The following is a 27,718-nucleotide window of genomic DNA, read 5'->3' on the forward strand; positions in this document are numbered from 1 at the left end:
CAGGCTGGGAAGGAAGGGAATCAGGGTGGGTGGGTGTATATAAACAATGATGTCATGCAAATTCTGTCTGTTTTAACCTGCTTTGAGATGTTCCAGACATGGCCCAGAGACATGGACTTGTGATACAATTCTATGACACTATTTTTTATTATACATCTTTATATATTCCACAACAATTCTATGAAAGCTTCATCTAAATCAAATGTTAGCTCATTATATAACATGAATGCTGCAATGGAGTATTAATCCTTGTATTAATCCTTGTACTTAATCTGAAAATCCCCTTCATCTTTAATTACTCTATTGTTTATCTTACTGAGACTCTGCGTGCTTCAAAAATCCTTTGGAAAATGTGTTTTGGATCTTCTTATCATAGTGGAAAAGATTAGATTTAGGCAATTTGCATGCTACTCAATCTGTTTCTGTTATTGTTTATTCAATCTATATGAAAACAGACTTAGCTATGGGAGACCTTGAGGTAGAAGATGGACCTGTAGGTCCTTCTTCATGATCGCTAAATGGACAGGTTATATGCAAGGAAACCAAGGACACATGCCAGGGCATTCTAGGATGAGGAAGTCAGTGTGTTAAGATATCACATTTTTTGTAACTGCAGATGCAAACATCGAAGTTGGCTTATAGAGCTTGATTGTCAATACATTTGAACCCAGAGTCCTGACTTATTTCTCATTTGTTATGGATCCCATACATGTCCTCTGTCCAGTGGTGAAATCCAAATTTTTTTACTACCGGTTCTGTGGGTGTGGCTTGGTGGGCATGGTGTGGCTTGGTAGATGTGGCTTGGTGGGTGTGGCAGCAGAAGGATACTGCAAAATCTCCATTCCCACCCCACTCCAGGGAAAGGATACTGCAAAATCCCCATTCCCTCCTCACTCCTGGGGGAAGGATATTGCAAAATCTCCATTCCCACCTGATTTTGGGGCTAGCCAGAGGTGGTATTTACTGGTTCTCCGAAGTACTCAAAATTTCCACTACCGGTTCTCCAGAACCTGTCAGAACCTGCTGGATTTCACCCTGCCCCTGTCCATGATAATAGGTTATCGTACCTTCTGAACCAAATCCAACATCATCATAATTTTCTTCATTTTCTTGGCCTCTGCAAAACAACAAAAGTGAATTTGTTAAGAAAAAGAAAAAAGCACATTGAAATATATTTTCTTTTTTAAGTGAAAGTCCATTCTGTTTTATAGTTTATTGGGAAAGGTTTAATTAAGATTTTTGCATAAGATTTTTATGTTTTTAATCACAGAATGTGGTTCTTTTTCTAAGAAGTTTTTAACACTTGCATTTGAATAAGGACTATTTTCCACATTATTTCCATGCTAAAAAAACCTATGCTTAATACAATTCTGCCTGCCATAGTAGCCACACTCAAACAAGATCCATCCAATCCTCAGCCCTATATTTTATACATAAACAGGACAATTTGAAATCAAGAGGCCATGAGTTCTAGTTTCACCTTGAAATATTTACAATAATAAAGATGGTAAATCTATCATCTATCTATCTATCTATCTATCTATCTATCTATCTATCTATCTATCTATCATCTATCTATCTATCTATCTATCTATCTAGCAATCATCTATCTATCTATCTATCTATCTATCTATCTATCTATCTATCTATCTATCTATTATTGGCTTTTGCACAATCTTCCCCCAAAATAACTTTTTATTGTCACAAGAGAATAGTTCATATATAATGGGATTCGTCTGATATTGGCTTGGCATGTTGTGGCTTTATAAACCATTATTTATGGCTCAGCATGTTAGGTGAACCTAGTGAAGTATATCTTGATTAAGAAATCTTTATGAAACAACCATAACTTTTTGCTGTACATAGCTTATTGCAGCTGTTTATTGCAGTTCCCTGTGATGAATACCAAAACTCATGAGCTTCAGTATGAGCACAGGGAGAAGACATTTCAATGAAGAGAAGTACAGAGATTCATCTCACTTTTTAAGAAAAAAGAAAATATGGAAGAGGGACTATAATTCACAACTATGTACCTTAAATCAGGTCTGGATGGGATGTTCCCCCTTGGGGGGAGAACAGGAGTTTGTGTTGATGGACGGAAACCTGGAGGAGGGGGAGGAGGAGGTGGGGGTGATGATAAATCTGTAGACTGTGTGGCATGAAAGGGTGGCGGAAGTGGGGGAGGCAAACCTGCTGAATTGGATGAACTGGAACCTGGAACAGAAACAAGAGACACTTAATGTATATGAAATCATCATCACCATTCCTTTCCATATTGCTACTCTAGCTCTGCAGTCTGCGTGGCACATATTTTTATCAGATCAGATGCTGATTAATTCATTATGCTTTTGCATAACTTCTGCTTTGGATAAACTGGCCGTATTCTAATAATTACAGTTTACCATGTGTGTGTTCATGCATGCTTTCATTCTTTCCTGTACTCCAGAAAACAAAGAAACTCTGAAAACATTATATATATATATATCATGCAAAACTGCTCCAGGGATCAGATGGAAGTATGCTTCACAGTGGCTTTTGTTCAACAAATGTATAATCACCCTGTATAACGCTAATGTGAAGTGACAGGAGCATATCCACATTATAGTTATAGAAACTTTAAAAAAAAAATACTGCAAGTTGACAATGAAAGAGAAAAAAATGGATATTTCTGAAACCCATTAAATACTACAGAAATCCAGATAAGAGATTCTTCCATTCCTAATAGTTGGGGGAAAAATAATCAACAAGATGAGGGAGATGATCCCTTCTGACTCTCACTTTTTTACAGTATTTTTTACAGTATTACATTGTACAGTATTACAGTATTTTTTACAGTATTACACACTGTACTATATCAGGGATTAGCAGTATTTATCATGATTACCAACTGTACTATACTATACTGTGCTATATCAGGGGTTAGCAGTATGTATCATGTTGACCAGCAATAACTATAGCAAAAACAGCAAACAAGATTTAGGGTGACAATGCTGAAATCATATATTTGGCAACCTCATGAGATTTCTAGCTGGTTTACCAGATATCTGAAAGGACAAAAGAAGGCACAGACAATTGGAAAAGAGGAAAAATGAGGGAGTAGAAGGACACCCTAACTATTATATTGGCATCTCTGACAAAAATTAAAAGATGTAAAAAAAGATGTTGAGTCTCTTGAAAAAAGTGCAGAGAACAGCAACAAAGACGATTAGGGAACTGGAGGCTAAAACACATAAAGAACAGTTTGGGTATGTCTAGTATAATGAAAAGAAGGACTAGGGGAGACATGATAACAGTGTTCCAATATCTAAGGAGCAGCCACAAAGAAGAGGGAATCAATCTATTCTCCAAAGCATCTGAAAGCAGGACAAAAAGCAAATGGATGGAAACTAATCAAGGAGAGAAGCAACCTAGAACTAAGGAGAAATTTCCTGACAGAACAATTAATCAGTGGAACGACTTGCCTCCAGAAGTTGTCAATGCTCCAAATTTTTAAGAAGAGATTGGACAACCATTTGTCTGAAATTGTATATAGTTTCTTGCCTGAGCAGGGGTTGGCCAAGAAGACCTTTCAGATCCCTTCCAACGCAGTTATTCTGTTATTACAGTGAAAAACTGCAAAATATGTACTTACATATATGAAATTGCTTTTTCCAGGATCAGAAAGACTGGTTTTTCAATCATAATATTTTTTCAACAAATCTTTATTTTCAAGAAGCTACATTAGCGATAATATAGAATTGCTTTTAAATTTCATTATACAAATGTGTGATCAGTTAGAGGATCTATAGACTAGAGTGATCACAGATTTGAAGGGGCTGGATTGAAACCAATTACTGGAATTGGAAAATAAATTTAAAAAAATGTAAATCTAGGTTGTTCAGTCTGGAAGAAGGACAGAAAGAAGCAGGCAATTTACAAATACATAAATGTTTGAATGAGTATTGTGAAATCAAGCCATAATAATAAAAATGATAAGCTCACAGCAAGAAACAAATCAACAGCATGGCTGCAGTTATAACTGAATATCTGGGATGCAAAATCATCAAAGAAGAAAAAAAGCCAAACAGTCCACCGCCAAAATGAAAGATCAGGCAAGAACGTAAGATCAACATGCTGAGATCAAGCAAACTAAAACAGATGAAAAAAATAACAAGAAATAGCACCTAGAAACAAGAAAGACTGAGGAAGCACTAGAAATAGAAATGGTTTTTAGTTGAAACATCTGACTGGTCTATAGCCACTCATTGCCAAGCAGTTTAACAACAATACTGCAAGGAGGTAAAATTGTAGGTTGGTTAACATTTGCCAAAATCTACCTCATAATGAAGGATACAGCAAAAGTGGCAGCATCAGGCAACTACAGGCCAATTACTGGCTTACCAACAACTTTCAAATTGCTAATTGCTAATTGATACAATTCAACAGTATCTAGTGTCTGGTTGAAAACAAACTTTGCACTCGAGCAGAAAGGCAACTGCAGAAATAAAGTACAGGAACAAATTGACAAGATGATTTTGGAAAACTGAAAGAGAAGAAAGACCAACTTGAAGATAACTTGGATTGATTACGAGAAAGCACGTGATTCTCTGGCACATTATTTGATCATCACATGCCTAAAAATAACAGGAGTCAGTAGAAACTTCAGCAGCTTTGTGCAAAGATCAATGGCACAATGGAAGACACAGTCGTTGGTCAATGGTAATAGACTGGGAGAAATTAATATCAACAGAGGATCTTTCAAGGAGACTCACTCTCACACTCCTGCTTGTAATTGCACTGATTCCTCTGTCAACAATGCTGAACAAGTCAGCCCATGGCTATCAAAGATCAAACATATCTGCCAGGCTATCCTAACTCCTTTACATGGACAATCTGAAGCTGTGTGGAAAAATATTACCTGAAATTGAATCTCTGTTCAACACTGTTTGTATATATATCTAAGTGTCAGATATGAACAACCAAACCCACAGATCAGTGGTGGGTTCTAACCGGCTTTACTACTGGTTCTGTTTGTGCACGCGCTTTGCGTGTGATCGCCTCTTCGGTCGTGCGCTTTGTGCACGATTGCCGTGCACATGCTTGCTTCTCTCGCATGTGTGCCAAACTTGCGCTTTGCGCAAGCGTGTTGCGAATCTGCCCAGCTGAGGTGTGGCAATCCGCTCTGCTGCACCTCTCAGCTGGGCGAAAAAAGAAGAAATATAAGGTCAGAATAACGCGGGGGCGGGCGGGAGGGCCCAGCTCCCGAAGAAAGAGAACCGGTTCAGTGATGTAATAGCATCACCACTACTGGCTCAGCCGAACTGGGCCGAACCGGGAGGAACCCACCACTGCCACAGATGCAGATTCTAAGCTAACTACTTTATTATGTTCTGCTTATAATATAGGAATCTCCACAGACTGGGCAGCCTTCTCTTGGGAAGAAATAGATAAAGACTCCAAGGAACTTGGGGAGGAGGTTAGTCCTAGCCCTTTGCTGGTTGTGTAGTGACTCCAGGTGAACTCTGTGCTTGAGCCCTCCTTCCAGCCAGTTTGGATGCTTCCCAGTACCAAGATATTGCAATGAATTTTGGACTGGATAGATATACCACCTTCATCATAAACAGGGGAAATATAGTAGAAATTCAAGGAATCAAGATGTCCTATGGAAATAACATCAGAAATCTGGATGAAGATGATCACTATGAAGATGGGCATCCTTCAAGCTGACAACATCAACTCACTATAGCAGGGGTGGGCAACTATGGCCCTTTTATGACTTGTGGACTTCAACTCCCAGAATTCCTGAGCCAGCCGTGTTAGCTCAGGAATTCTGGGAATTGAAGTCCACAAGTCATAAAAGGGCCATAGTTGCCCACCTCTGCACTATAGTCAAGAAGATTAGATGTGACTACATCAGGAGAGTCAAGAAAATCTTAAAGTTCAAACTCAGTGGAGGAAATACCATCAAGGCAATTAGCATCTGGACAATTCTGGCCATTAGACACACAATATCGAATTCTATATCTGGAATAATTGACAGGACTCAAACAAAACTAAAAGCCTTGATAGGAAAATAAGAAAAATGACAATGAATCCACACAAAAATGACAATGAATCCACACAGCAATGTTGATAAACTCTATTTACCATGGAAAATAGGTGGGCTGGAATGTTACAAGTACACCAGATAGTTGGAAAAGAAAAAAGGACATTGGAAGTATATCTAAAGAACAGTGAAGAATATGCGGTGAAGCTGGTATACTATGATGGCTTATTGAATACCAGAGAGACCAAACTGGCCTATAAAAAAGACCAAATGAAGAACAGAAAAGGCAAAGTATTACATGGCCAGTACATAAAAATGTAGCAGCCAAACCAGATAACAACAAGCCCTAGCAATGACTAAGAGCATCAAAGTTGAAGTAAGAGACAGAGGGTCTGATTCTGGCTGCATAAGACCATGGCCTTAAGAACAGATGCATACAAAGTCAAAACTGAGACGACAGTAATAGGGAGCAAATGCTGCCTCTGCAAAAAAGCTAAAGAAACAGTGGCTTGCCTAGTTAGCTGCTGCAAGATTGCATTGGCAAACTAGAAACGACGACATGACAAAATAGCAAAGGTGAATTGGAATATCTGCAAGAAATGCTCACTTCTGTTAAGTTAGGGCTAGATTTGAGTTGTACAATGGTGCAGCTCAACAGAAGCAAAACTCTCTCACACGAGATGGAAAAAAACGTAACTCCTTCAAACCAAACTTTTAAACTTTAGTCACTCACGTGGCCAAATAAAACATTTTAAATGTTCCACGTTAATGTGGAACAAACTAACAGATCAGGACAATTTAAAAAAAAAAACTTAAGTGTGGCAGTGAAAGAGTTATAGGAAGCTAGGGATAAAATGTCTGTGTTTCCTCTCTTCCATTGTTGCCCTAAACCATGGGTCCCCAAACTTGGCAGCTTTAAGACTTGTGGACTTCAATTCCCAGAATTCTCCAGCCAGCATAGCTCTGGGAGTTGAAGTCCACAAGTCTTAAAGCTGCCAAGTTTGAAGACCTCTGGCCTAAACACATGATTAAAACAGGGCTGTACCATTTTCAATACAGGTACCATAGTCCTCAACATACAACCATTCATTTAGGTACTGTTCAAAGTTACAACGGCAAAGAAAAAGTGACTTATGACCATTTTTCATATTTATGACCGTTGTAGCATCCCCATGGTCACATGATCAAAATTTGGACGCTTGGCAGCTGACTCAAATTTATGGTGGTTGCAGTGTCTCGGGGTCATCTGATCATCTTTTGCGATCTTTTGACAAGCTATGTCAACGGGGAAGCCAAATTCTCTCAACCACCGGGCTGCTAACAAGTTGTTACTTAACAACTGTGGCAAGAAAAGTCATGGGGCAAAAATCAATTAACAAATGTCTCACTTAACAACATGAATTTTGGTCTCAATTGTGGTTGTAAATCAAGGACTATCTGTAGTGGCAATCCGTGTAGCTCAGGGTTGAAATCCTGGGACCTGGGGGTTTGCTGAATTTGGGTTGCAATTGTTTCAAAATCAGACTGGGTAACTTTGTCAGTGCTTCGATCCAGGGAAATGGAGTTTGCCGGCTTTTTATGGGTGAAAGCTTGCCCTATTTTTCTTCTTGTAGTTTCTGTGCCTGTTTCTGATAATCCACTTGGTTTGGCTAGCTGCACTGTTTCAGTGTAGATTATTTCCACTTATTGTGTTGGTTAATGCTTATCTCCTTATTGATTGCTGGCCATGTGATAAGGGAGACTGTGCTTCATGCGGTTTGTTTTTAACTTCTTGAGTCTTTGCTTGTTGGAACAGTTTGCAAGCTATTCTCTATCTCTACAGTGTCTACTAATGGCTGATCCATCGGAATGCCAGGCTTATAGGAAATCTTTAGTAGTTTTGAATTTGGCTTGATCTAACATGACTACACTTTCCCACTTGAATTTGTGGTTATATTTGTGTTGTTATATTGCTAAGTTAAAGAATTTTCACCATAAATCCCAAGAGCCTGCTGGTATTCATGGGCACATGCTGCTAATCCTTTGCTTGTTTGTGCTATTTAGTAGCTTCCATAGTCCTTGCATTGTAAAATTTAAATATATCCTCTTTGGTCTTCTTTAGCTGTTGGATCTTTGGGTTGGCTTAAGATGCTTTGGAAGGATTTTGTTTCTGTGTGGGCAACTGTAATATCTTGCAGTTGAAGTAACTTGCTGCGGTTTGAGATAACTTTGATATACGGTTATCCAGCAGTTAATATGTAGATAAGCAAAAACCAAACAATTGACAGGAACAATCTAAGATAATATTATATAGCCAAACTAAGCCAAGTAAGCCAATCAGAAATAGGCATACAAACTACAGACAAACCTGATTGAGACATCAGTTACACAAGGTAGCACAAATTGCCACACATAAGGCAGCAAACACACTGCCTTAAATCAAAGCATTAAAAGGGTTACTTCACTTGCAAGTATAAAAGTATATAAGTTTGTCAAGTACAAGTTCCCGACAGGAACCATTTCTTCCTCCCCTTCACTTAAGACAGAATATCAAAAATTCACTGTTATTGACAACTGCTGCTTGCAATTACTGCAAGTTCGAATCTCACCAGGCTCAAGGTTGACTCAGCCTTCCATCCTTTCTAAGGTAGGTGAAATGAGGACCCAGATTGTGGGGGCAATAAGCTGACTTTGTATAAATATACAAAAGTATGAAGGCTATTGCTTAACGCATTGTAAGCCGCCCTGAGTCTCCAGAGAAGGGCGGCATATAAATTAAAGAAAAAAAAAAGGCAAGTGAAAGTATTTTTTTCTGAACTCCAACTTTCAGCTCTAGTAAACTCTAAGCATCGTATATGTATGTAGAGTGTGATGTAAGGTCAACTTCTATGCACTATTCTAATTCTACCTCTGCCTCTACTCTTCCTAATTCTAACATTAAGAAAAGGATTACAGATATTAGTGGCAAGATTTCATCCTTCTCTGGATCAGTCTGGTAACTCATAATTGGCCTTGATCTGCTTGGTGCTTGCGACAAGTAAAACCTTTGATCTTCTTCCCCATCGTTTTCAACCCCACTGAGACCTTCCTGTGATGAACAAATAACAAACTGTGCCAAGCATTTTCCCCTTCAGCACACTTCCTTGGACTGTGGCCTCAGATGCTTTGGACCACTCCTGACCACTGCCTAATAATGCATTTTAGGATCATTAGCCATGTTTTCTTTGAAATGAAACCCATGTCCTTCAACAGTCACTGGAGCAATCCAAGTCCAAGTTAGCCAGTTTAACTGCCAGGCATCGCCTCACTTTTCAAGCTTTCTCCTTCCCACAGTCCTCCTTGGGCTTCAAATCTTCCTCCTTTGTTACTTTGACATCTGTTCTCTTTCTCTTATGACAACGATTTACTTTCAGAATCTCATACCTACTTTCATCTCCTTATTTAATAAATATTTGACCAGTTGGCTATTTTACAAGGTACTTGTTTCCACATCATATTTTTCTTTGGTTTCTTTTAATATTTCCAAATAGCTTCCATAAACAAGAGTCACTTCCTACTTTATCCTACTTCCTACTTGCAAATGATTGCCTTAAGCTAAGTTTCTTTTATCTTGGCCATGATAACATACAGAGTCCCATGACCTGGTGACAGTATATCACACCATCAAAAGTTTTTCTTTTGATCTGAACTACTGAGTGAGAAACAATGCATAGTGCCTCTGTGCCTCTGTTACTCACTATAAGTGTGTTTTTGAGCGTGTAAATATTTTAAATTATCCTATTCTTAGGATCTCACTCAGATATTTTGAAAGAAAAAGCAAGGTCAAGTTATCTTTTTTTTTTTAATTTGATTTATATGCCGCCCTTCTCCAGAGACTCAGGGCGGCTTACAATGCGTTAAGCAATAGCCTTCATACTTTTGTATATTTATACAAAGTCAGCTTATTGCCCCCACAAACTGGGTCCTCATTTCACCTACCTTAGAAAGGATGGAAGGCTGAGTCAACCTTGAGCCTTGGAGAGATTTGAACCAGCAGAAATTGCAGGCAGCTGTGTTAATAACAGGGTGCTTAGACCACTGTACTATCAAGGCTCTTGATAGTATCTGTTATGGAGTCCATTCATAATTCTTCTAATGTGATCAGCAGTAATGGAGTTGGAAGGGGAGATGTTTGAATAATGCTGTTTTACATCCCTCACATCCTGTACATAAACTGTTTCAACTCTTACCCTCAAAATAGAGCACTGCACATCAGAACAACTAGACACAAGAACAGTTTTTCCCGAACGCCATCACTCAGCTAAACAAATAATTTTCTCAACACTGTCAAACTATTTACTAAGCCTGCACTACTATTAATCTTCTCATCTTCTCATCGTTCCCATCACCCATCTCCTCCCACTTATGATTGTATGACTGTAACCTTGTTACTGGTATCCTTAAGATTTATATTGACTGTTTCCCTATGACTATCATTAAGTGTTGTACCTTATGATTCTTGACAAATGTATCTTTTATGTACGATTTATATTGATATTGTTTCCTGATTGCTTATTTGTAACCTATGACTATCATTAAGTGTTATACCTTATGATTCTTGATGAACATACCTTTTATTTTATGTACACTGAGAGCATATGCACCAAAGACAAATTCCTTGTGTGTCCAATCACACTTGGCCAATAAAAAATTCTATTCTATTCTATTCTATAAATATCTTGGAAGGATGTCCAATTATCTGCAAGAATGAAGGCTCTCAACATTAATTTCAAATTAAACCAATACAATATCCCGAATGGCTGGCATTTTATAAGATCACAAAATATTTGTTAGATTTATTTCCAACTTTTTCTTCAGGAGGTGATTTATAAGGGATCTTATTTCATTCCTCAACTCCCTATGGTAGGTTGGGCTGAGAGGTTAGTTAGTAAATTTCCATGGTTGACAATGAACTTGAATCTGGACCTTTCCCATTCAGGTCCAAACATTTGCAATATTTGATGGTACATGTATCCTGGGAAAGTTGTCAACCTTTAAGTAAGTGGGATAGGTGCATTTCCCTTGAATCTGCTTAATCTTTTAAGGCCCCTGAGGCAATGCCAATGATGTGGCAATGAATTTCATATCTATCCATGCATGATGTATGAGTGGATTAAAAATTTCCAAATGGTGCAAAGATGAAGAACACCCATGCATATTAAATATATTTAATATGCAACCTGAACAGATTAGGACATGGCTACAACTATTCACATGTTGATCATATAAGAATTAGATTGCTATACATTGACTAGTAATTAATATACTGTATTATTTGAATACTGCTTTTAAACTACCTTTTTCAAATAATAGGTTTTCCTTCATAGTAAACTTCTTTGACAATTTTTTTTTTGCTGGAAAAATGAGACTTAAATCAAATAATGACTAAAAGTGCAGTAGTCCTTGACTTACAACAGTTCTCTTAGTGACCATTCAAAGTTAGAAAGGCATTGAAAAAAGTGACTTATGGCCATTTTCATATTTACAACTGTTGCAGTATCCCCATGGTCATGCAATCAATATTCAGATGCTTGGCAGCTGATTCATATTTATGACCGTTGCAATGTCCCAGGGTCATCTGATTATCTTTTGCAACTTTCTGATGAAATCATTAGGGAAGCTAGTTCCACTTAACAACTGTGTTACTAATTTAACAACTGCAGTGATTCACTTAACAACTGTGCCAAGAAAGGTGGTAAAATGGGGCAAAACTCACTGAACTAATGTCTCACTTAGCAACAAAAATTTTGGGTTCAATTGTGGTCGTAAGCCAAGGACTACCTTTATGGTCAATCAATGTGATCCAATTGAAAAGAATTTTAGCAGAAATGTTAAAGATGCAGAAGGAACAGGACAACAGAAATGTAAAATGCCACCCAAATGGAATAAAAAGTGTAGCTTTCATAAGAGTTTTCATAGCACCAGGATTAAATTAAATGTGAGCACAAAATATGCTGTCACATTTTTATAATTATAAGCTTACAAATAGCAACAAGGAACAAGCTTTATTGCTCATGCTATTTTCTTGCGGAGTGTTATCTTGGAATGGTGTTTGAGCAAATTTTGTGTGGAGGTGACTCTTTTCCTTCTACTAAACTTCCTTAGGACTCTTTTCCTTCTACTAAAGGCAGGTAGTGATAGTAGCAGCTCTTGCTATTTTCATAATTCCCTAAGACTGGAATGTAATAAACACGTGTTTCTCATGCTACTTGATTTAACTCTTGGTGGACTTCCAATTTTAGACATTTTATAGCAAAACTGTAATAAAAACCATAGCATAAACTAAAAAAGAACCAAGAAAGAATAGATGAAGTTTGAATAAATATTTAGGGGATAGACAATTTTTGCTAGATCATGCTACATTAAAGGTGTGAAATCTACACAATAATTACATATTTTACAGTGATATAGTGTATATCATTGTATAGTACTTGTAAGGTAAAGGTAAAGGTTCCCCTCGCACATATGTGCTAGTCGTTCCCGACTCTAGGGGGCGATGCTTATCTCTGTTTTAAAACCGAAAAGCCAGCACTGTCCGAAGATGTCTCCGTGGTCATGTGGCCGGAATGACTAAATGCCAAAGGCACACAGAACGTTGTTACCTTCCCAACAAAGGTGGTCCCTATTTTTCTACTTGCATTTTTTACGTGCTTTTGAACTGCTAGGTTGGCGGAAGCTGGGACAAGTAACAAGAGCTCACTCTGTTATTTGACACTACGGATTTGAACAGCTGAACTGCCAACCTTTTGATCAACAAAGGTCGATCCACCACGTCCCTTTTATAGTACATATAGTCATGTGCTTTTAAAAGATGGTACCACGGGCGAGACTATGCAAACAAAAAGTACAAACTCTTCTGCCATCCCTCCCCCAAATCCTTTTTCTCCCTAGATAGTCCTGTCAGTAACTCTAAACTCTAAACTGTTTTGGTATCAAGAAAACAATTGTGATGTAACATTTAAGATGTAGAACTGGGACTGGGAAAAACAAAATAGTCTTTACGCAGCCATTGTGCACTGGATAATGTTGTGGTCCGCTAGCAGCCTGTGGAGCTGGCAGTGGAGTCGGACAGTGATGAGGCTGAGGAAGAACATGGGCCAGTCCTGGAGGCTGGGGAAGGCCCAGATGAGGGCTCTGCGTCAGAGGCAGAGATGGGGCCAGGGCCATCGGGGAGTGATGTGCGGACTTCGGAGCCTCCAGAGGCTGACAGTAGAGAGGCAGAGGAACAGGAGGAGCCTGTTCCTAGTGCACTTATGAGAAGCGCTGCCAGAAGGCAGGAGCAGCTAAAGCAGAGAGGACAACGTGGGAGTAGGGCCAAGAGATGATTGGCCCCTTCCGTAAGGCTTAAAAGACCAGCAATGGCTCTTGGCCTCTTTGCCGGAAAACAACCATTGAGAGAATTGCTTCTTGTTTGGCTGTAGTTATTTCTTCTGTTCCTGAACTGTTGCCAAGACTTTGGCAGTTTGCCTAATTATCCCAAAGTCAGAGATAAACTAAAGACTCGTGTTTTGAGAACTTTGCTTTCATTTCATTTAGAATACGCTGAGAATGAGTTAATTCTCATCTGTTTTAATAAAATCTGTTTGTTTTTTGGAACTGTTTTGCATTTAGTATCAACTACGTGGGCCTGGGTCACAACAGCTAACCTTAGGCCTGGCTCTCTCACACACAGTGTGAATGTGACGGTAAAATAAGGGGATTCTCCAATGTGCGTTACCTTAAGCCTGCAAAGGAAAGTGGGATGAACATATAATTTCCATCTGTCAGTCTCTATATATGGCTTCCAGAGATCAGAGGCCTTGGTGGCGCAGCAGACTAAGGTGCTGTTAACTAGCACCAGCTGCCTGCAATTAATGCAAGTTCAAATCTCACCAGGCTCAAAGTTGACTCAGCCTTCCATCCTTTCGAGGTAGGTAAAATGAGGACCCGGTTTGTGGGGGCAATAAGCTGACTTTGTATAAAAAAGAACACCGCTTAGGGGGGGCCGAAAGCCCTACTAAGCAGGTATATACAAATGTATGAAGGCTATTGCTTAACGCATTGTAAGCCGCCCTGAGTCTCCGGAGAAGGGCGGCATATAAATCAAACCAATAAATAAATAAATAAATAAATAAATAAATAAATAAATAAATAAATAAATAAATAAATAAATAAATAAATAAATCATGCATTTCATAAGTCTAAAACTCCAAAATAGGAAAAAGCAGACCCAGAAAGATATAACTCTTTCTCTCAGGTGCTAAGAAACCCCAATGGGATAACCATATCTCTTCTTAGAACTTGTTCCTATGCTTATTTTGTGGTTGTTCAGTTGCTGAGTTGTGTCAGACTCTTCACAACACCATGGACCACCATAGCCTATATATTTTTCCCCACACCCCTAAAATAGAGGCGGAAGTGAGCACGATATTGCACCTTCTCTTGGTATCAAATGTATCCCTTTTATATAGATGGAGTTCCTACCTGTGCTTGAGAATAGAGGTTATCTCAATACGTATGGAATATTACTGTTGAAGCAGTAAGCCAGTTTTCAGTACAACAACATTGTGACATCCATAAAACGTGGGGTGGGGGAAGAGAAGGAAATGCGTAGCAATGTTGTGGTCACATCGTTGTTGCTCCAAGTTACCTTCCTTAGATCACTTTGTTATGAAACAGAGCTCAAGAAAATGAGCAGAAGGATTTTCATGGGGAGGAAAGACAAATGAAAGAGGGACTTGAGAGAAGACAATGGCTGTTGAGGAACATTAAGTACTGTAAATCTTCTTGGACCTTCTCAAAACTCTGTCATATCTCTGGAACTTTGTCCACACTCCAGTACAAGCTGAAACAGAATCCCAGCAGCATCTAATAGCAAATAATAATCACCCCAACCACATGCCTCCAAATATTTAAGGCTGCAAATCCTGAAGATGTACAGTTCACATTTAAATAGAATAACCATAGGACCAGCTTGCAGATAATCTTTAAGCACAGACAAGCTTTTGCCAAGCATAAAATCAACCATAAATCCAGACACATTACTCACCTTCCCCATGACTTCTCCTGAATTTTTCCAAGTCAACTGTTGGAGGCCTGTTAGGCTTTTGTGGGGCTTGTCCCAATGCAATTGTTGAAGGTAGTGTTTTTCGTCTGGGCAAATTCTTGTCTTTGTCTTTGTCTTCTTTTCCAGTATTATTGGCCCAAGGTCCTGCCTTAACTGTTCGAGATGAATTGGCCAATTTAGCAGCAATGGTACCAGAAGTAGATCCAGAATCCTCTTGTTTGTTTTGTAGGAAAATATTCTTGATGGGTTTTGGTTTTGCCTCTTCATTCTGCTGCCCAACAGATTTAGGGGGGATTTGAGGCAGGTTGTTCTGGTTGCTGACAGGTTTCAAAGGTGGGAAAGGGATGATGGGATGACTTTCGTTTCTGCTCTTGTCCTGTAGATCTTTGAGGGGTCGGATGGAACCAGCTTTCGACTTGAGGCCGCTGGAACTTGGTGATACCTGATTGAAACTAGCACTTTTGTTGGAAACCTCCTCATCTTGGGTGAAACTTTGACTTGGTTTTTGCTTAATAGGTGGCTTTGGAAAAGGAGGCTTGGAGTTGTTTTCCTGAACAGTGCTGTTGAATTTTTCTTTAACTCCAGCGACTGTGGGAAAGGCAGGCTTTGCTTCACTTCCTCGGGGTTCAGGTTTGAACAATCTCTGCTCTAAAGGCTTTGGTTCATTCTTGTGAGGAGGAGAGCCAGATAGCTTCTTCTCAGGAATCTTTGGGAACACTGGCTTGGTTTCTTCTCTTAGTCCTTCAGAAATCTTGGGAACTGAAGGCTTTGGATAGGTAGTTTTTTCATTAGCTTCTCGGCTAGCAGCCTCAGCTAGCATCTTCACCTTGCTGGCCACAGGGCTGTTTTGCAAAGGTGGCATTTTAAAATCCTTGCCTGATGCATCAGGAAGACCAGGTTTTGTGCTCGGAGGCAATTTATGCAATGTAGGCTTGTAGAAGCTGTTGGGTTTGGAAGACAGACCAGCATTTTCAAGCTGGGCGAACTTCTCAAAGGCTGCTTTTTTAGCCAAAGGAGGGTGCCCCCCAGTTCTGACCTGATGGCAATGAACATCCTCAGCTGCGTTGTTATTAAACTTCGCCATGATGGACTTCACATTTGCCTTGCCATCCTGCAAAGGAGAAAGAAAGCAAAAGTCAGGGAGGTCCTTTTGCAGCAGCGTTCACAAACGCTGCAGCTAGTTTGAAGGCTTTCCTGGTTTGAGGCTTCTGATCTCCGGTTAGAGATAACTCAGTGTTTAGCTTCCTGTATGGCTAATAACGTTCAACTTTTTGCTACACACTTTGTGGTGATAGAGGATTTTGAGACGTTGATTGCAGACGAGTGTTGTTTTGCTGACTAGATCTTCCCTTCCCTTGCCTACCATAATGTCTCTCTCTTCCTGTTATATTTGCGGAACATGCTATTGATGCTTAAATTCTGAAATATTTGCACCACTGTTTAGACTGGAGCCAAGAGACATTTTATATATATTGTCCAAGACTTGCACTGTTTAGTAAGAAAATAATAAATTAAATCTCAGGTCTGCTGTGACAAAAAGGTAAACACCTCCCCAAAGCTCCAAAATTGCAGGTATAACTTTAGCTTTCCAAGGAGGAAGAGGAAGGAAGACATCCTCAGTTGTTCCCTAATACTATACACAATAGCAAATTGATTCTTTTTTCATGCTGCCCCAGCTGTCTTTTGTTTTGTGGAAGGGCCCTTTCAACAGTAGAATTGTTAAGGGTAGGAATCCAAAATCTACCCGACTGCATCGTTACATCCTCAAACCTTCGCAGCTTCAACCTTCAACTGTCTACCGTGGACCTCACCCTATTCCTAAGAGGTCCGTAAAGGGGAAGTGTATAAGTGCACCAGAGTGCCTACCTTCCCTGTCCTACTGTCCCCATTTATTTGTATTCATTTCCTTCGTTCATGTCCGTGTTCATATTTATACCTGCTATCTTGTACATGTTTGACAAGCTAATCAATCAATAAAATAAATAAATATATTAGCATGACCTAAGCATGTCACAATAAGCAATAAAGACATGGCTGGTACACTTTCCTAGTGCCTCAAAGACACATGTAGTACGATGGCTGACATAAAACATCCAAATGTATATTTTGTAGCCTTTTCTCCTGAAAACATTTTGCCTAACGGTATGTAGAAAGTATAATTTACAACAAATGGGAAGTTGTGCTTCAATTACCCCCCACCCCCAAAGAGAAAGCAGTTCTGCATTCATTGCATTCATTGTCATTGGAGCTAAAGAGATTGGGAGTTTGAGCTACTTGATGCCTGGGACGACTTGGAAGTCTTTTGTTTTTCTTCCTTTGTCTTATGACTGAGAGTATCTATGTGTTCTGCCCCAGCTACGGATCCCAAAGAAAACAGCACACACAAACTCTGAACAAAACTTAGTTTACTCAAATAACACAGTTTTAGCAAATGCCGGCTGTTAATAAGCATTCTTAACAGCCTGCCAGAATTCCACAGATAAGATAGTCAGAGTCTTACTGGAGTTGGCAGAAAGCCCAGAAGCAAGGTTGCAGAGAGATCCCAACGCGATGATTAGCGAACTAAAGTTGTTTCCTGCAGCTTGTCACAAGCTGCTTCTTTCTTAAATAGGCTAAGGGCATGGCCAATTAGCCCCAAGCCTTATTCTCGAGGAGACCTCCTCCTGAGGAACCACTCCTGTCTTTTGGCAGCTCTGCGTGCCTGAGCATTGAGAAGAAGCTCCTCCTCTTCATCCTCTTCACTTAAAGGAACCTCTGGAGGTTTTGAAGGCCCTGACTGAATCCCTGCCTCTGCCACCACATCTTCTTCAGCCTCCTCGCTGTCTGACTCAAGCGCCGGCTGCACAGGGTGCTAGCGCAGCACCACACCAGCCTCCTCCTCGTTGGGATCAGCAACAATCCGTGCAGGCCACTGGCGGGCCACAACACTATGTTTCTTTACACCAGGAATTGAGAGACAGTTTGGTGTAGTGGCTAAAGCATCAGGCTAAAAATCAGGAGAATCTAGTCCCACTTTAGGCATAAAGTCAACTGGGTGACATGAGGCCAAATATTTTGTCTCAGCCCTAGGAACCCTAGCAAACCATTTCTGAAAAAACTTGCCCCCCAAAAACCTGCAGGGACTTGTGCAGGCACTCTCCAAGAATCAGACCAGTGGTGGGTTGCCCCCGGTTCATACTGATTCTATACAACCGGTAGTAAAACCGGTAGGAGGCTCCGCCCACCGACCCCGACGTCAAAAGCTTCTGTGCATGCTCAGAAGAGCGTGTGTGTGCGGCCCCGCTGCAAACCGGTAGTAAAGGTAAGTTGAACCCACCCCTGAATCAGACATTGTTGAACGTAAGGGGGGAAAAGTGTGTGTGTATGTGTGTGTGTGTGATAGGAAGTAAAGGAGAGACCAAGATACAAGGTTGGCTACAAGACCTAATAAATTGTCAAATTGAACTAAATCCGGAAACATTTCTCCTGGGAAGATTAAAAACTAAATTTGATTAAAAAAAATAAGATATTTGATCCTACACATACTAACAGCGGCAAGAATTGCGTTTGCAGAGTATTGGAAGGAACACAACATACCACCAGAGGGATTGATCATCCTGAAAATATATGAATGTGCCGAAATGAACAAACTTACCCTAGAGTTAAAAAAAAAAAAAGGATGATTCGGAATATTATGCGGTTTGGGAAAAATGGTATAGGTTGATAGACAACAGAAACAAAAATAGATAATATACACAAGGAATTTGAGGAGAAGACATTAAATGTATATATATATATATGTATGTATGTATGTATGTATGTATGTATGTATGTATGTATGTATATAATGTATATATTACATGAATTGGTAATCCAAAGTATAGAAAAATGACACTGTCTGTTTGACTATGTATTAGAGTTATGAAAAAGAAAAACTATAATAAAAATATTATTTAAAAAAAAGGAAGTAAAGGAGAGGTGATATATCACCACTTTTCAAAATTTACAGAATTTCTATATAAAAAGAAGCATAGTGAAGACAGAACTCAGTGTGCTGCTGTTACATTACACCTTTTTATATAGAATACAGTATTTGCTTCCTGGATCACTCTTAAAATAATATAATTTGCAATAACGTGCCGTGCTGGAAATGGTTTGCTAAAGTAGAATTCACGAACATTCTGTAGCACAATATAAAGGAGTCTTGGGGATCTGGCTGGAACTATTAGGATATTTACAAAATTTATAATACTGCCCAACTCATAACAACCCTACACTGTTACAGATTCCTAATCTCTGCTCTAAAACCTAAACCCCATGGCTGACTGAAAAATAATATGCCATATACCTTTAAAAGTACAGGTTGTTCTCCAGACACTTTCCACTTCCTATTGTCTCTTCCCCTATCATGCCACATTTTTTTTTGCTGATGTAGTTGAGTTAGGTTTGAAATATCTTGCACTTGCACATTTACTCCACATTTCAGTAAGCAGTTTGTGGTATACTAAAAAAACCTCTGCAGCTGAACTGCTTCAGAAGATGAGTTATAATTAAAAAGTCTTCCTCAGTACTCCTCTTCAGGAACCATTATGTAAATATAAGCTCTGATTGTAGGGACATTCCAGGCATATGAGCTGGGCTGGCTTGATCCCACAGTTTTGAGTTAAATTTTAATTGATTTTAAATTGGGTTGTTTTAAATTACGGCCAAAAAAAAAAAATTAATCATTTTAAACTGCTTTTAAATTTTGTATGTTCTGTTTTTATTTCGGCTGTTCACCGCCCTGAGTCCTATTGGAGAAGGGCGGTATATAAATGGAAACAAATAAATAAATAAATAAATATAAATAAATAAATAAATGAGCAAGGAGCTGTGGTATAAGATCTGGAAGAGTAGATCTGGGTTTCTCCCCTTTTGAGGAAGTATTAATCTAAAGTAAGGTGACCAGACGTCCCGCTTTTGGCGGGACAGTCCCGCTTTTGAGCAATTTGTCCCGCGTCCCGCGGCGTTTTAAAAAAGTCCCGATTTTTCATTCTGCCTCCTGAGTCCCGGCTGCCTCCTGAGTCCCCGCTGATGGCTAGAGGGAAAAAACATGTTTAAACTCTTGCCGCGGGGCTTCAAAGGGCCGCCCTACGTTGATTAGCTCGGCTTCCCCCTCTCAGCTGATTTGCGCAGGGCTCTGCTCTTGCTAAATTGCTCAGCAGTTTTTTTTTCTCTTTGTGCAAACCAAGCTCAAAACGAAACTGAAAGTAAAACAGGCTGTTGGCTTTGCTGTTTGCTTGCAATGTTGGAAAATTAGGCAGCAGATTTATTTTCCTTTTCCTCACCAAAAAAGGTAGGTGCAAACAATGGGAAATTATTTAGGGCAAAAGAGATTTTAAATTCAAGATTTTAGATTCAAGATTTTAAAACACAAAAGAAAAAAAAGCTCTTTTTAACTAGGGAATTGTAATAATTGAGATACTATTAATTGTATACTGTGTTGAAAGCAGAAATGGTTAAGTTGTGGTTTGGAGGAATATATGGGGGAAATTATTTGGTTTATTATTATTGGTAAATATAATTAATTGATTTGTAAGAAATTGGATTGCATGGAAATAATTGGAATATTCATGTTCATATTGATTAATATACAAAAAAGATAGTTATATAACTAATTGATTTATATTAAAATGTTGAATTTGTATTAAACAACTGTATTACATAATTACATAATTAACCAATGTGAGGATGGATATAAAAATAGATGACAATGGGAAGGGGTATAATATAGAATAGAAGGGAAAAATTGAATTTGATTAAGATTAGAGATGAGGATGAAGGGTAATATTGTTTTTTTAAAAAAAATAGATGAGGAATAAATATGGCAAAAAGGAAATATAGAAATTGTAAATTTAATTGAAATGACTAAACACTGTTTAAATTTGTGAACCAGCCAAATATTCTGTTCAAAGAAAATACATTGTATGTTTGTATGTGTGTTTCTAATTATTGCTATTTATTCATATTTGTTCTCTTTTATTCTTTAAAGTTTAACAATTCATTCTTTATCTTAATATCTTTATATTTGTTTGGGGTTGGCTTTCTTCCCTTTCATCTTTTTTATTGTACAGCAATCTTTCTCCTCAAACCTACCACCTCTCTTTTCTTTCCTTCTTACTTTCTCTTCCCCCCACCCTCTTTTTCTTCTCCCTACTTCCTCTTCCTTTCTCCTTCTCCTCCTCTCTTCCTCCCTCTCTTACCGTCACTCCTACTCTAATTTCCCTTCCCTTCCTTCATCCCTCTCTATTACTGTATCCTTTTATGCATATGGATTACTCAGAGGGCTGAAAAAGTTATTTTTGACTGGTCCTCGCACTTTTGACCAGTCCTCGAACTTACGACTGTCCTCACATTTTACGTTTTTGCCCTATCTTGTCACCATGGTGAAGAGAAGCAGTTGTGAAATGAGTGACATGGTTGTTAAGAATGCTGCACGGGCATAAATGTGAGGATGGTCATAAGTGTGAGGACCAGTCAAAAGTGTGAGGACCTGTCAGAAATGACTTTTCAGCCCTCTGAGTAGTCCCTATACACATAGCCATGGCCACCAGGTCACATGACCAGCTAGCCACGCCCACCCAGTCACATGGCCTCCAAGCCACGCCCACACAATAAGCCACGCCCACAATGGTGTCCTTCTTACCAATGTTAAAATCTGTTCACCTTACCCTATACACATAGCCATGGCCACCCGGTCACATGACCAGCTAGCCACGCCCACCCAGTCACATGACCAGCTAGCCACGCCCACAAAATAAGCCACGCCCACAATGTCCCTCTTTACCAATGTTAAAATCTGGTCACCTTAATCTAAAGTGATAATGGAGACAAGACTTTCGGTTGCAGTCCTCCCATGGAAAACATTGCATCCAAGATTAGGATGTTGGGTTGTTGGTTTTTTTTTTTGGAAGGCCAAATGTTGTGGCTATTCAGGAGGTCATGGAAGCAGATTTGCTAGACCTCCCATTTGAGAATTGATTTTGTGTTTTGCTATTCCTCTTGGCATAGTCTATTGCAACGATTTTCTTTTTTGTAATTGCTCTTTTTGTTCCTATGATTTAACGTTGTTAACCTTCTTGCCCTACAAGGGTATGTGGGCCACTCAGAATTTCATATGTAAGTCCTCATAGCAAATCAACCAACCCAGCAAATAAATAGGATTCTTCATCTCAAAAGTTCACACCCAATGCAGTTAGTCCTCAGCTTATGACCATAATTGGGATCTGAATATCCATTGCTAAACCATACAGCCATACAGCCAGAGATGGGTTTCAGCAGGTTCTGACCAGTTCTGGAGAACCGGTAGCGGAAATTTTGAGTAGTTTGGAGAACCGACTGGTCCTGCCCCCATCTTTCTCTGCCTCCAAGTCCCAGCTTATTGGGAGGAAATGAGGATTTTGCAGTAACCTTATCCTGGAGTGGGGTGGGAATGGAGATTTTATAGTATCCTTCCCCTGCCACACCCAAGCCACACCACCAAGCCATGCCACGCCCATCAAGCCACACCCACAGAACCGGTAATAAAAAATTTTGAAACCCACCACCGCATACTACTAGTAGTGTACTCAGTGATCAGGACAAAGTCAGTGGTGCACCATCAGCCTCATGGCTTTCTCTAGTATATAATACCCATAGCTCTTCTATATAATATATTTGGTTTCCTGGAGTTACTACAAAATCCATCTGGCGTAACCTTAGAGCAGGGGTGTCAAACTTACATTGTCACGGCGGCATCACGTGACGTATTGGGACTCCCCCCCTTCGCTAAAATGAGTGTGGGTGTGGCCAGTGTGTGACGGATCCGGCCCGTGGGCCAGGAGTTGGACAGCCCTGCCTTAGAGAAACCAATAAAAGAATATTTGTAGCTCAGGGTTGAAATGAGATGCTCTCTGAGCTTGTTTGTTTTCTTGCAGATGTTTCATTAACTTAACAAGGTAACATCATCAGTGGTAGTAAGGAGTGTTGTTTGCTGTCAGTTCATATTCTGGTGACTTGCCTATCTGTATGGGGGTGGGGGTTGTAGAGATCAGTTTCTTGATTGGGGTATTGTTTACTTGATTGTTGGTCTAAAGTTAACCTTGGAGTTAATCTATGCTGAGCTGGGTGCTGATTACTGATGGAGAGGGGCTGGAGTTTTTCCCTCTTTTGGGTTGGTTGATTATCTCTTTTGCATAGTCTATAGATGTTGTTAATGCCTATGTGTCTATTGATGGCTGATTTGCCAGAGTGCCAGGCTTCTGGAAATTCCCTGGCATTTTTGGACTTGGCGTGGTCTAGGATTGTCACATTTTCCCAACTGAAACTATGGTTAAATCTGTCTATATGTTGTGAAATTAAAGGATGTTCATCATGTCCTCCGACTGCCAGTTGGTGTTCATGGATGCGTTCTGCCAATCTTCTGCCTGTTTGTCCTACGGCATCTACTTCTGTCCTATTATTGCAGCACCATTGAGAGTGTCCTGGCATACGACATTCTTGCATGGTATGGGAGCATCTCTGTAGTGGACAAAAAAGTTCTACAGAGAATCATTAACACTGCCCAGAATATCATTGGACTCCAGCTACCAGCCCTGGATGACATCTTTGCATCTCGCTGTTTGAGAAAGTTGCATAACATTCTCAGAGACTCTTCCCATCCTGCTTACAATCTTTTTGGACTGCTGCCTTCTGGCAGAAGATACAGAACAATTAAAACTCGGATCACACGTTTTCTGAATAGTTTTTATCCCAGAGCTATAATTGCACTCAACAATGAACTAAAGGGCCATCATCAGTGAGCTGTTGGACAGCATTACTTGGACTGTTGGGTAGATGTTTGGGTGATTTAGGGATGGGGAATTATGGTGGGTGGGAGTGTGTTTGGGGATTGTTATGTGTGTTGGACCTGGTCTTTGGATGTTAAGTGAATTTTGTTGTATGGGTATACTGTGTATACACGTACAATGACAATAAAGTTATTTATTTATAATGGTTGTTGCAGTTCTTACATCAGGGGTGAAATGCTACCGGTTCACTCCAGTTCAGGCAAACCGGTAGTGATAAAAACTATCGGTTTGGGTGAACCAGTAGTAAAAAAAAGCTACCGACGGTTGAACCGGCAGTTTAAAAAGCTACTGGTTCTTCCGAACCGGTGTTTCCAACAATCAGCTGTGCAGCGGGGTTTAACTTTCCTAGAAAGCAGGAAATCCTGCTTTCTAGCAAAGCTAAATTACACGCCACAGCTGATCCCCCCTTGCTGTTCTACTTACCTTCCCAAGCCTCCTTTTCGTGTGCACTGCGCATGTGCATTTTGCATGCAGCGCGCATGCACGGCCATCAAACCGGTAGCAAACTGGCTCGGATTTCACCACTGTCTTACATTGTATATGGTACATGACTCCTTCTGAGATTGCTGGGTCTTTTGGTCTGCTTAGGATGTTTTGAATGGCTTTAGTTGGCTTGTGTGCTACACCGATTCCATGTGATCGCAGTAGTCTATTTGTGGTTTCTGAGATATTCTTGATGTATGGTAGTGTAATTCTTTTTAGGGTTTGTGTTGGTTGTGCTGTATTGGGTTGAGTGGTCAGGGATTTTTTTTGATAAAGTTGTGTGGGTATCCATTTTGTTGGAATGTGTTGTATAGATGAGAAACAACAGTGGCTGAGATTTTTTTTTTTTTAAATGTATATATTTATTCCTCAGTTATTTTCTCCATTATGGAATGTATAATTCCGTACTGGAATTCCAGTATGGAATGGGAAAGTAATGGGATCAAGGAGGAGGAAGGTTATATCCTTGGAAAAATCCATTCCAGGAAAGCTTGGGTTTACTACAGGTAGTCCTCAATTTACGCCTACAATTGAACCAGACTTTAGGTTGCTAAATGAGAAATTTGTTAAGTGAGTTTTGCCCCTTTTTATGATTTCTCTTGCCACATTTGTTAAGTGAATCACTGCAGCTGTTAAATTAGTAAAACAGTCGTTAAATGAATCTGGATTCTCGATTTATTTATTTATTTATTTATTTATTTATTTATTTATTTATTTATTTATTTATTGGTTCGATTTATATGCCGCCCTTCTCCGGAGACTCAGGGCGGCTTACAATGCGTTAAGCAATAGCCTTCATACATTTGTATATACTTGCTTAGTAGGGCTTTTGGCCCCCCCTAAGCTGTGTTCTTTTTTATACAAAGTCAGCTTATTGCCCCCACAATCTGGGTCCTCATTTTACCTACCTCGGAAGGATGGAAGGCTGAGTCAACCGTGAGCTTGGTGAGATTTGAACTCGCAGTAATTGCAGGCAGCTGGCAGCTAAGTGCTACTTAACAGCACTTTAGTCCGCTGCACCACCAAGGCTCTTCCAAGCCCTGACTTGACTTTATTTGTCGGAAGGTCGCAAAAGTTGATCACATGACTCCTGGACATTGCAACCGTCATAACTATGATCCAGTTGTCAAGCAACCGAATGTAAATTACGTCACCATGGGGAGGCTGCAACGGTCGTAAGTGTGAAAAAATAGTCATAAGTCACTTTTTTCAGTGCCGTTGTAACTTTGAACGGTCACTAAACAAACTGTTGTAACTCAAAGACTACCTGTACTTACAACTAAGGAGAACAAACCACCAGAGAAGACATCTTGCCTGTTTTAATCTTGTAAGCACCCCAGAGTCATTTGTATAACATGGGCAGCTGTATACAATAAATCAAATAAATAAATAAATAAATAAACAAGGCACAAATACTTGGTGCAAATAGGTCCAATCAATCAATCAATCAACCAGGCACACAAATCAAATAAACGAGGCACACAAAGTTGGAACATACCTTCCAACCAGCTGGGAACGACTGCTTGGTATAGAGCTGGCTTGCTTTCCTGCAGTTCCTAGGCATACGTATGCAGTGGAGTTATCAGAGAAACGGGGGAAGGAGTGGCCTGAATTGATATCTGTAATTGCTAGCCTGGCAATTCTAGAAGGCTCGGCAGAGTTTGGAGATTGGATGGCTGCAAAACCTTTGGGAGGACTGACAGTCTCTGGGACCAATGAGATATTTAATTATCAACCTCTGAACTGTACAGTGTTTCATTGTCAAGAAGCGTTTAAAAACTTTTGACACTGCGAAAGTTTTGTCTTATTGCTCCACTAGGCTAAAAATGAAATCCGTGAGGGACATTTCTCCAGGTTTTCCACAGAAGATTTATCAACTGACATAAAAATGAAATGTCTATCTTGACATCTCTATAGCCTATTGTGGAAGTCCTGATTATTCGTATCTTCAGGTCAGTTTTTGATGCCCGGTGATTAGCATTTACTTCTGGTTTTTGGAAAAAAAAATGCCCATAGCAAACAATGGGTTTGTTTAACAACTGTGGCATTGCTTAACAACCATGGATTCACTTAATAATCATAATGACTCGCTTAATGACCATTGCAAAAAATGTCATAAAAATCAAGTCGGTCACATGATGCTTTGCTTTACAACCATTACAACTTATCAATGGACAGGCTCCATTATGGCTATAAATTGAGGATTACCTGCACATTCGGAGGATAGTGGTGGAATTCAATTTTTTTACTACCGGTTCTGTGGGTGTGGCTTGGTGGGCATGGCAGGGGAAGGATACTGCAAAATCCCCATTCCCACCCCACTCCAGGAGAAGGATACTGCAAAATCTCCATTCCTACCCCACTCTAGGGGAAGGATACTGCAAAAACTCCATTCCTACCCCACTCCAGGGGAAGGCTACTGCACAATCCCCATTCCCTCCCCCACTCTGGGGCCAGCCAGAGGTGGTATTTGACGGTTCTCCAAACTACTCAAAATTTCCGCTACCAGTTCTCCAGAACCTGTCAGAACCTGCTGAATAGCACCCCTGGGATAAGCCCATGGCCAGAATGTTAGAGTAAAAAGAAACTATGGTATATTAGAGATGAACATTTCTGATCTGGACAGATTGGTACTATAGCCTGGGCTTATTTCAGCACCAAGGGGATAAAAGCAATTTAAGAAATAAATTGCTTTTTTCCCTTAAAATAACATTATTTATTAAATTTATATCCCGCCCTTCTCCCCGAAGGGACTCAGGGCGGTGAACAGCCGAGAATTAAAATAACATGCAATATAAAAGTTAAAATAATTAAGAATAAATTAAATAAATGGCCACCCCAATTTAAAACCCCTAGCAATACAATTAAAAACCCCTAAAACCTATTCAGGCCAGGCCGGCTTGCTGAAATAAAAACGTCTTCAGGGCCTTACGGAAAGTGCGGAGATCCGGAATCAGCCGTATTCCGGGAGGTAGCTCGTTCCAGAGGGCAGGTGCTCCCACAGAGAAGGCCCTCCCCCTGGGGGCCGCCAGCCGACATTGCTTGACCAACGGCACCCTGAGGAGGCCCTCTCTGTGAGAGCGTATTGGCCGGTGGGAGGTTATCGGTAGAAGACTCTGTTTAAGCAGCTGGGTTTAGCCTAAATGAAGATGTTGTTTTCACAACCTGAAGCAGCACAAACGAAGTTACATCGAGGGTGGTCCAAAAATGAAAAATACTCAGCACTTTTCTGGAACTAGCCCTGATAATAAGCCATGAATTTATGGTATCTTTATGTCTTTTCTTTTGCTAAGACTAGAA

General features: G+C 39.9%; 1 protein-coding gene across 3 annotated transcripts in view; it reads right to left on the reverse strand.

The window, feature by feature from the left end:
* FYB1 (FYN binding protein 1) overlaps positions 1-25,987 on the reverse strand; it is a 67,405-nt gene extending 41,418 nt beyond the window's left edge. For all 3 annotated transcript variants that reach the window (XM_034440780.3, XM_034440779.3, XM_034440778.3), the window contains exons 1-4: positions 25,917-25,987; positions 15,072-16,200; positions 2,034-2,214; positions 1,068-1,117 (exon numbers count right to left, since the gene is read on the reverse strand). In XM_034440780.3, the coding sequence (XP_034296671.2) occupies positions 1,068-1,117; positions 2,034-2,214; positions 15,072-16,200; positions 25,917-25,982 (1,426 nt within the window). In that variant the 5' untranslated portion in view covers positions 25,983-25,987. The remainder of the gene's footprint in view (positions 1-1,067; positions 1,118-2,033; positions 2,215-15,071; positions 16,201-25,916) is intronic.
* Positions 25,988-27,718: the final 1,731 nt, after the last annotated feature.

This window comes from Pantherophis guttatus, chromosome 2, assembly GCF_059756535.1.
Source record: "Pantherophis guttatus breed Tessera chromosome 2, ASM5975653v1, whole genome shotgun sequence".
In the NCBI taxonomy this organism is placed as follows: domain Eukaryota; kingdom Metazoa; phylum Chordata; class Lepidosauria; order Squamata; family Colubridae; genus Pantherophis; species Pantherophis guttatus.